Genomic DNA, 11,134 nt, shown 5'->3' on the forward strand with positions numbered 1-11,134 from the left:
CCTTCTCCCTCCCCCCTCCCTCCCTCCGTCCCTCTCATCTTGTCCCTGGCTCTTCCCTCCTCCCTCCCCCCTCCCTCCTCCTTTGATTAGAGTTCTTTGCTGCTAAGTTGAGGGTGTGTTTGAGAGTGGTCTGAAAGTATTGGTTATATGAACGTGGCGAAAATGTTGTACTTCATTTATAGAATTCCCTTACTTTCCACATTACGGAGAAGATGGTAAGACAGCTGTTACTGTTTAGATTCATAAACAGTGCGGTGGGTGCTGATTGTTTTCTATCCCAAATTCAGGGGTGGTAGGACTGTGCCAAGATGTGGATTAATAGTTGAATTGGTGTAAATCAGTAAATTTACATGCACTCCTGTTGCTGCAAAGCAAAAGTCCAGTCAGGGACAAGTGATGGTTATTCTCAATGGGACAGGGAGATGACGGTGTGGATGGGAAAGAATAATGGTGGTGGTGGTGGTGACAGCATGGTGATAGACACATATTGTATTCCTGTGTGTGCACCAGGCTCTGCTCCAAGCAGTGGAGTCATTCAGTCTTCAGAGGACCTGGCGAGGTAGGCGCTGTGATTTTACAGGCGAGGGAGCCGAGGCACAGAGAGGTCAAGTAACTTGCTCGAAATGTGGAGTTGAGATTCAGACCCAGGTGTTTGGTCACAAACATGCAGCATTTCCTTTTATTTGTTTCAAATCTCTTTCCCACTGGAGGTGGTGTCTTCCAGCATCACGGGAGTGAATAATCACTGCTGGCGTTCCCTGCTAGGAGCTTGTGATTTTCCGCATGCAGATGGACTGCTTGCCTACCAGATGGGCTAATTGAGGCGGTCTGGACCCAGCAGCAAACTGTGGCACTGGCTTCCATTCTGGGACCAGGCTCATTCCCACTGTTCCCTTCTCCTGAAATACTCGGTCCCAGATCCTTAAACTACCCTAGGCTCCTTATCTGTCCTTCAGGTGTCGGCTCAAATTTCAGCTCCTGGAAAATACCTCTCCCAGTTACCTAATTTAAAGACCCTTTTCCACGTCTGAGCTTGTGACGCTGTTTTATTTTCTTCAGAGCATTTACTGCTTTCCAAAATCATGCTACTTAGTTACTTCTTCCTCACCAGAAGGCAGATTACATGAGAGTGGGGGTCTTGTCCATCTCGTTCCTTGCCGGCGCCCAGAACAGTGCTTAGCACCCAGCAGGCACTCAGTCATGGTAGTTTATTAATCACTAATTCTGAATCAATGAATTATTGAATGGAAGGAGGGCCTGTTGTGTGCTAACTTTTCTTGCAAAACTCCAGGCTTCTGAAAAGAAATGACACTAACGTTTCTTGGGAACTCTGGCTAAGAATTGTTGTCAGCTCTTTCACGTCCTATTTTTGCAAGACTATTTTGGGTACAAGAAAGAGAAACCCACTCAAACAAACCATGTGGGCTCAGCAGTCTCCCACAAGCTGCCTACCGCACAGGACATCACCTCCTTTATTCCTCACTGCAGCCTCGTGAAGTCGAGACTTTCTTATCCCAGTGTTACACAGAAAGTGAATGTGACCTGGAAGGGCGGGCAGGAGTCCCAGCGTCACACAGCAGGCTGGCACAAGCCAGGTGTCTTCACTGTAACACGTGGCTTTTGGTTCCTGGCCTTTGTTGCTGATGCTGCCGAAGTTTTAGAAGAGTTCAATTACTCCCGATAGACCGTTATGCTCTAAGAGTGGATTATGTTTCTCTAAATGCGTTATCGAAATTACATAGTTGGCATTTAACAATCAAAACATTACGCTGAGGCCCGTGTTTGATATGTCACTCACTGTAGGTACAGGGGCACCCTTCCCGGTGCCTCCTGGCTGAGCCTTCTGCAGGGGGCTGGAGGGTTGGGAGTCGCTGGAGCTGAGGAAGTATTTGAGCCTAACTGCCTGAGCGCCTCTGTCACAGGGCAGTTGGACTGTTTGGAGCCATGTTGTGTTTTGAAAGAAAAAGCTGAACCTGAAGTCAGAATTAAGGCTTTGAGTCTGAGTTCTGTGTCTACCTTGCCTTGTGCACATAGATAAGTGTTCAGCCTTTGAGCTTTTGTTTTCTTATCTCTCAAATGGGAGTACCAGCCTCTAATAATTCCATGGTGCTTTTGCAAGGATAGAATGATGATGCTGTGCTGGGATCTGCTTTGTCTACGTCTGTTAGTTGTTATTAATCCATGCACGTTTTCGTGAATTCCCCCAGGTAACTGGTTTTCTGGAATATTGCCCTCCAGGGAGTACCTGAAATACAGGATGAGCATTCTTATCATAAAGTTAGATTAAGAAGTTTAATTTACAGAAACTATTACACACTATGGATATCAAACATCGTTAGGGCAGACTGCATAAAGATCCCGGAATTCTGGAGAACCTCTGTCTGCATCACTCTTTCACCCAGCTCAGGACCACTGATGCGTCATTCTTTTGTACTGAAAACGTACAGAGCGGTGGGGTACACTTGCTTCTTAGGATTGCGCTGCGGCTCCCGAACTTTGGGAGTGACCAGGAGATTCTTCCATTTTACTCTCAAATGACCTATCATTTCATTTTTCTCTGCACCCTGTCTCTTTTCCAGGTTGGCATATTAACTTCTTACCTTCTGGCTGCCTGACTAACCTACTTTCTCACCTATAGAAGGCAGAATAATGCCCCCCCCCCCATAACCACGTCCTAATTTCCGGAAACTGTGAATATGCTAGATTATGTGGCAAAGGGGAATTAAGGTTGCACATGGAATTATGATTTCTAGACAGCTAACCTTGAGATGGGAGATAATCCTGGATTATCTGGATGGGCCCAGTGTGATCCCAGGGGTCCTTTTAAGTGGAAGAGGGAGGCACGGAGCGAGAGTCAGAGGGATGGCAGCATGAGAGGGGCTTAACCTGCTGTTGCTGGCTTCGAAGATAGAGGAAGGGGTCATGAGCCAAGGAATTCAGGAAGCTTCTAGAAGCTAGGGAACAGGGAAGGAAATCCATCCTTGCTTAGAGCCTCCAGAGGAACGCAGCGTGTGGACACTTTGATTTTAGCCCGTGGAGACCCGTGTCAGGGTTCTGGCGTCCAGAACAGTTAAGCCATCGGTGAATGGTCATTTGTTACAGCAGCAGTACGCTCTACTCAGATAGCTCGAGCGGTCTCCATCTCATTCCATTTCTTCCCTTTGCTTCGTCTCCCTTTCTGGAAAATACCCCCTCTGGGGCTGTTTAGTTCTCTCGCCAAACAGCAAAAAAGATGTACCCATCCAATATTTGCAGATGGTAACTGTACGAGTTAGGGTGAAAACAAAGAGACCCCAACACAGTGGCTTCCGTAAGACAGACGATGATTTTTCTACTACGCAACGAAAGTTGATATTCACAGTTTGTAGCAGTCAGGGCTGCGTGGCGACCAGCCACTCTGAGAGACCCAAGCTGACCACAGTGAGTGCAGGCGTGTGTATTTGAACAGCAGCCGTGCATGAGCACTCCAGCCAGTCTTGCGGGGGCAGCTGTGCTCCAGGAGACCGTTCAGAGACCCACGTTCTGTTCTTCCCATCTGGTTGCTCTGCCGTCCAGAGCCCCCCAGGGAACTTGTTAGAAAAGCAGAATCTCAGATCCCATCCCAGACTTTCTGAAGCAGAATTTATGTTTTAAGACAATACTTGGGTAATTATTATGCACGAAGTTTGAGAAAAATGGCCTAACGGCAAGGTGGTTCCACTTCGGCATCAGTGACACTTGGGGCCAGGAAAGTCTTTGTTGCGGGGGGCTGTCCTGTGCATTGTAAGATGTTTAGCAGCCTCTCTGGCCTCTACCCCGCCAGACACTAGTAGTTAGGCCCTCCCCCAGTTTTAGTAACCAAAAATGTCTCCAGACGTTACCAAATGTCCCCTGGGGTCCAAAACTCCCTCTGATCGAGAACCCCTGCCTTAGAGAGTTTTCTCTGCTGCGTGATGGGAGCTGGGACTGCACCCTGTCTGCATTGCAGCCACCGTGAAGCAGCGAGGGCAGAAGGCCGGGAGCGGATTCCTCTTCAGCAGGTGAGGCAGTAGTGACGCTCATAACTTCCGCTCTCCTTCTGCTGGGGAGACTTCGTTGCATGGCCACCTCCAGCTGCAGAGGACTCTGGGGAACTTACTGAGTGTCTGTGTGCCCAGGAAGGAGGAGAGAACGAGTCTGGGGACAGTCAGCTGTCTGCTACAGTAACTCACGCAAGGATGTGGTCATACTGTATTTCATTATGCTCTTCTATCCGAAGTCAATCCAATTGGCAGGGTGAAATAAATTGACGAGGTATTTTTTTAATTATTTTTTGCAGTTGGAACACAGAACTATTTTAGGAGGTCACAGGATATTTTAGGAGCACACATAAAATTTACCCAAAGCTCTGATAGTGTGTATTTTGATATCAAGAGTTTGGTATCTTCTAAACTTCAGTCGTGAGTATTATTCCTGCAAGTTTCTTTATTTTTTCTTTTTCCATATAGATGTATTTGCCTATATTGATTTTTTATGTGAAAAATAATTTTCTTCAATCATTGTAAAGACTATATCATACTATAAGTGTGTTGTTGTGGTGGAGATAGACGTGCATGTCCGTACATGTCTATGTATATGTGTGTGTCGGTAGCTATCAGTAGATATCTCTTTCTCTGTGTATCTATTTATTTGGCACCACCTGCCTTGGTACCCCCTCATCCCTCGCCCAGGCTGCTGCAGCCGACTTCTGTTCTTGTTCCGCTGACTTTCTTGCCCTCTGTAATCTGCTCTCCACACAGTGGCTGGGGGAAGTGATCCTTTTAGAACATAAAGCAGGCCACATCACTCTCCTAATTTAAATTTTCCAATGGCTTGTTGTCAACCTAGAGAAAACTTCTAAGTCCTGGCCATGATCTACAAGGCCCTACAGGATCTGACCCTGCCAACCTCTTCAGCCACATTCACTTGTCATCTTCTCTGTGCTCCTCTCCTTGAGCCGCATTAGCTTCCTTGCTGTATCTGAGAAGCCAAACATGGCCCTGCCTCAGGACCTTTGCACTTGTTGCCCGCTCTGCCTTTAATGCTTTTTCCTTAGATAATTTCTTGGCTTGCATCCCTCCTTCATTCGAGCCTCTGCTGGGCTGTCCCTCCCTCCTCAATATGGCTTTTTCTTGTACTGTCTGGACTCCCCTTGTACATTCTTGGTGCTAAGAAAGAGCTCCACTCATTGGAAAATGCTGGTAAACACAATATTGCCATTAATATTTGCCTACGTTCCCCAGTTACACTACCCCAACCCAACGTTCTGGTGTCTTAATTTCTTGGTTCTTAATCCCCCCATTCTTGACGGAAGATCTTGCTTTGATCTGGGGGCACAAAATGACCTCGATGTTGCTGTGGTCAATTGAAAAGATGCTTAGGTAACTCTTAGCCGTTCCTGTTATTTAAGTAGACTGCCTCTAGGGGGTGGTGATGCGATACAGGCTGAGTCCGGAGTGAGGCGTTTTCCTGAGATGTGGGATGTGCGTGGCTCCTTGCTCCTTCCAAGCTAGGTTAACCCTCCACATTTGCCCCTGAAAATAAGACGCTTTAGGAAAGGCTCACTTTCAGTAAATGATAAACAAACACCAAAAGCAATGTTTAAAGCAAACTCAAGTATAGTTGAGTATCTTTTGTTCTCTACCCACTTTCTAGCTAGTTTTTCATTTGTGTTCAGATACAGAGAGAATATTCCTGTTACTGTCTGAATATGGACAATGAACATACCACGTTACCATAAATATATGTTAAGACATTTAATATTAGAAATTATTATTATAACATATATGCCCAATATTAAATAGGTAAACTACCCACTTAGATTCTGAGAATCGCATGACAGGTTCAACCAACAAACCGCATGACCTCACCCAGAACCGCTGATTTCCTTATTTAGCGTGAAACAGAGAGTTTGTTCTGTCCGTACTGACTGGTTCTCATTCACTTATGAATTGCTGGGTTGAAAGTCTAGTGTTTTGGTTTACCTTCAACTCTTGGCCTTGATGCTCCTAGATTTTCTTGGCTTTGTGTCTCTTTTCAGTCCCTTTACCTCTCATCCTCCAGGAGGAAGAAATTGCCCCAAGTCATGGTATGTTAGAGCACTTTTAAAGAAAATCTTTCCCAGTGTTTTGAAACTTAGCTTTAGCTGCAGAAATCTATTGGGTAGGATTCTTCTGGTTATAACACACGGAAATTCCAGGTGAAATCTGAAATAAGCATGAATCAAAAAAGAATTTAGGGGTCGGCCTGGTGGCGTGGTGGTTAAGCTGGCGTGCTCCACTTCTGTGGCCTGGGGTTTGTAGGTTCGGATCCTAGGCGCGGACCTACACACTGGTCATCAAGCCACGCTGTGGCTGTGTCTGCATACAAAAAATAGAGGAAGATTCCATAGATGTTAGCTCAGGGACAGTCTTCCTCCAGTAAAAAGAGGGAGATTGGCAACAGATGTTAGCTCAAGGCCAATCTTCCTCACCAAAGAAAAGAAAAAGAAAAAGAATTTAATGGCTTATGTATCTGAGAAGTCCTGGGAAGGGGTGGCCTCATTAGGGCTTAAAGAGTGTCACTGGATCTCCCACTTCTGGATTCTGCTGCCTCTGAGGTGGTTGGCTGCTTTCTTAAAACCTGTCCCCTTGTGGTCATAAGCGGGTGCCAGCCCAATTTTCTTGCCCCAAATGGAGTAGGAAAAGTGTACCATCTTTGTCCCAGAAGTCTCTGCTAACGCCTCAGGGTAGCTCATTGCTTCCTTAGGGGTCACGTGCACATCCAGCAAGCAGTTCTTGGTGCCAGAGGGGGTGTGGGGTTTGAGGCACTGCCTCCCTGGAGCAGAGGTGGGAGGCAGTTCCCCTGCGGGCACAGAGGATGAAATGCGGGCATTTTCCCAAAGCAAAGCCAGCAGACGGTCATCAAAGAAGGGAAATGCACGCTGGTGCCAAAACAACAGATGTCTGTTTTGAGACTCTACTGTTCAAACGTCATCTTTCACCGAAGTACCAATGAATAAAACAGACATCCCGAGAGTTCTGCTGGCTTGCGTGGAGATGGGGGACCCGGATCCTCTTCTGTGGCTCTCCTGAGGTGGGCACAAGTAGAATGGCTCCAGATCTCCCTCTGCCAGCTCACTGCTTGGAGACTCTGCATCTCTTCTTTAACACAGAAAGAAAGGAAGGAAAGAAAGGGGAGAGAGAGAGAGGGAAAGCAAGAAAGGAAACTTGTCTAGTCTCTGTGCCTAAGAGCTGTTCAATTCTGAGAAAAATATCTAAAGAACCTGCCCCTCAGAAATCACTAATTATTTACTTAGAATATTTTCTATTTCCATCACTTCCTTAGCAACCCCTAGCAGCTGCCTGGGAAAATGTAAAGGGATTGTACATTTTACAAGAGAATTCCTCAAATAGCAAGTGAAATGGTTTCGTACGTTCATCTTCCCGCCCAGATTCACTTCAAGTGGAGAGGGAGAAATGATTTGGTGTTTCATCAGTCTTAATACAACAACTAGATTGCCCGGAATTTCTAGAACATCCTGCTTCTGTGTCATTTTCCTCCTTTCATTTGTGGTAAGGCCTACGATATAGATTTAAGTGTGATTCAGTCTTTTATGCTTTTGTAAGAGTTTTTATAGAAATCCACATTTTGGGAGAAAAAAATTCCTTTATTAAATCTAGTGTCTTGATGTTTTGTTTAAAAATAGGTTGTATTTAAAAATACTTCGTGTACTTTTTGGGTTTCTCATTAGCACACAATGACGTTGTCTTCCTCTGTGTGTGCGTTTGTGTGTGTGCGTGTGTATTGTGTTAAAGGTGTCTCTTGAAGGTGCTCTCTCTAGGGAAGCCTTGGGAACTCGTGGACCTTGGACTTGTGAAGCCCCAGGGTCAGTTGTCAGGTCCAGGTCACTTTCCGGTATGGTTCTTGAACTTTCTATGGCTCCAGCCTTCCCTGACAGGATCCCCCTGGTCCCGCCCCTGTCCTGGCTGTGGAGGAGGAGTCTGGCTCTTTCCTCATTCCCCTGAGAAGAAGACCACAGACCTTTCCCTTTAAGGGTTTGCCGGGTGGAGGTGAAGGAGCTGGAGGAACGAGGAGGAGTAACACAATACCACTTATTGCTGGTCCTCCAGTCTCTGTTGGGCCCATGTATTTGAACGCTGGTTTTCAGAAAGAGAGTGCTCATCCAGATTTCTTGTGACTGATTTGATGAGTCTGAAGACTTCCTCAAAATTCTCTTTTATTTCAGGAAAAGGCAAAATTTAAAAACCAGTAGATTATGCAGGAAGTTAATTTTTGTGATTTTCACTTTCCAGTAATTGTGCTTTTGCATGTTAGGCATTCTTAGGAAGAGTAGCTAACTTCCTTTGAGTGCTTATGTGACTAAAAGAAAACCCCGATGCGTCCCTGCCCCTCCTTTGTCTGAGCTAATCCTCAGGGCAAGCCCTGTTGAGTAAGAGGTGCTGTATGTTATGTGGAAACTGAGGCACAGAGTGGGGAAGAATGATACCCAAAGGTTCACAGGTCATTAGTGACGGGACCTAGATTCGAAGATAAGCATTTAGGGTGTTCTGTTAGCCACAGTGCTGTGCTCTTCTCTGAGAGAGGAGATGCTCAGGTGTAGGTCCATCCACAGTCACCCAGAGTCCAGCTGTCTCTTGTGCCTGTCTGCAGACAGAGCTGGGATTCTCTGGAAAGCACTTCTGCAGCCGAATTCTAGATGTCTGCATCTTAGAGGATAGCTCCCGTTGCTGCCTTTCGAGGCTGTTTGGGAAGGAAACCCACATCTTCGAAGGCTGTGAAAGACTGTTGCTAATGTCTGCCTACTGCCGTTTGGGGTAAAGGTCTCAGCACTTCGGATCACTTCAGAGACAGATACTGATTTTCCAAGCCCTGCTGTGAGCCCGCAGCTTCTGAGACCCAGTGACTCAGCCTCCCCTCTCTGCATGGGGCAGCCAAGGCATGAGAATTGCCCTGGGCTGTGTATTTTTTAAAAATAAGGGGATCAGAAAAATCCCTTCAACCTAGGCTATTTGAAGGCAGTGTGAGGGATGGAAGGCAACCCTTCTCCATCATCTTGCTTAGGGATGCTTCTGACCCTCTGCCTCGGTTGTGCCGTGTCTGTGCAGAGAGGGGCTGCTCGCAGACACAGTGGTTTATTCAGTGACATCACGGCCACCCTTTTGTTCCTAGCGAAGAATTTTTTTTGCCCCCTGAGGTTAACAATTACCTTTGGAAAAGTGTTTTCGTGAACAGAACTTTGGCTAAAAGTGTAGTGATAACATTACTGCCTCGTTGCAAAGCTCTGACACCAGCACTCCTGCTGCAGAGTTACCTGGCATGGAGTAGAGGAGCATAACAAGCATGCTCATCATGCCCGCCAGGAACTTTTATATGCGTTATCTCCCCAAAAACAGTCCTCGTGACCACCCCATGAGAGAGAGGATGCTTTTTTAAAGTAGTTTAATTTGTTTCTCTTCTATTGTGTTAAAAAAAAAACCATGCTATAAAATGTACCGTCTTAAGCATTTTGAAGTTCAGTAAAATATATTCACATTGTTGTGAAATAGATCTCCAGAACTTTTTCATCTTCTAGATGTGAAACTCTACACCCATTAAATTTTATTTTACTCAATAAATCATAAACATGTTTCCATAATAACAGGAGCGAGACTGTTCTTATCCCCATTTTACACAGGAGGAAACTGAGGTAGGGAAAGTTAAGTCACTTGCCCCGGGTCACCCTGATCCTAACACGAGTTGGTCTGGATGCCAGTCTCACTATCAAGTCCTGCATTTTGGTCCTGGTCGGGTCCTAGTCTTCCTAACTGCCCTGCGCTTGTTGGGGCACCTGGGACACAGTAGGATTTCACTTAAATTGTTATTATTTAAGCAATACATACTCAGTGAAGACAATGAGAAAATGCTGACAGCACAAAAAAGTCCTCTCACCCAAAGATAACTCTTACTAATAGTTTAGCGTATGTTCTTCCCTAAATTTTTCAGTACAGTCGTGTGCCATATAACATCGTTTCGGTCAATGATCCACCGTGTATCTGATGCTGGTGCCGTATAGCTGAGGTGTGCGGCGGGCTATTCCATCTAGGTTTGTGTAAGTGCACTCTATGATGTTTGCACAACGACAAAATCGCCTTACGTCACATTTCTCAGAATGTATCCCCGTCATTACGCGATGCATGACCATACTTAGAAAGTATATATAAATCACTTTCTTACAAAAATGTGTACTTTTAAAGATACTACTTTGGTTTTTTCCACCTCCTCAAATTGGAAACAACCCAATGTTCATCAGCAGTGGCATGGATAAATAAAATGGGTTATATGTTTTAAAATGGAATTGTATACAGAAATAAAAATCAACCACAGCCACATTCAAGAAAATTTATGAATCTTACAAGCATAATGAAAGAAGTCAGACATAGAAGAAGAAACTCTGCATGATTTTGTTTAAACACAGTTCCAAGACAAGGAAAGCAAATTCATAAGTTAGAATATTGGTTCCCCTTGGGCGAGTGAGGGCAGTGACCTGGGATCGGTGTATCAGGGGGCCACTGGAGGCTTAGTCACCTTCTGTTTCTTGTGAGTATGGTTGCCGGGTGTGTTCCCTTGGATAATTCATGGAGCTATGCAAGTACGATTTCCATACTTTCTGGTATGGATGCTATGCTCCAAATTGCAAATCCAATCGCATGATTATAGACTTTTTTACTGATTAGTTCCAAGGCATAGTTATTAGTGCAAGACTCCAGAATTATGGATGTGGGTTCATATCCTGGATTTAACCTCTTCTTATGTCAGAGAGACCCTGGCCAATTGATTAACCGTGTGGGCTTTGGTTTCTTCATCTGTAAAATGAGTTAATTTTGGTTCCTCTTACTTAGTGAGATAATTATCTCCTTGCTGGCACAGGGCAAGAACTCCTTGAATGACGGCTTTTATAGTTGTTCTTGCTGTTCTTATCTCTTTAGGTGAGGGAGCTGGTGGATGGTGTCCTGTGGCAGAGGGAGGAGCAGGAGGGGGATCCAGTCAAGACACAGTCTCCAGGTGAGCCTGAGGGGACAAAGCAGAGCTGATGCTGAGGTGCGGGAGGAAGGGTCCAAGGCCTGGGGCCCCTCCATCCTTCCCTGTCTCAGTTCCT

The 11,134-nt window shown here is 45.6% G+C and overlaps 1 protein-coding gene across 1 annotated transcript in view; it reads left to right on the forward strand.

Moving 5' to 3' along the window:
• The window catches only part of LOC138922029 (uncharacterized), a 143,666-nt gene that overhangs the window by 65,192 nt on the left and 67,340 nt on the right, over nucleotides 1–11,134 (forward strand). The window contains 2 exon segments of the mRNA XM_070258809.1: nucleotides 7,430–7,550; nucleotides 10,965–11,040. Coding sequence (XP_070114910.1) covers nucleotides 7,430–7,550; nucleotides 10,965–11,040 — 197 coding nt within the window.

The sequence above is a fragment of the Equus caballus genome, unplaced genomic scaffold, assembly GCF_041296265.1.
Source record: "Equus caballus isolate H_3958 breed thoroughbred unplaced genomic scaffold, TB-T2T haplotype1-0000035, whole genome shotgun sequence".
Lineage (NCBI taxonomy): Eukaryota > Metazoa > Chordata > Mammalia > Perissodactyla > Equidae > Equus > Equus caballus.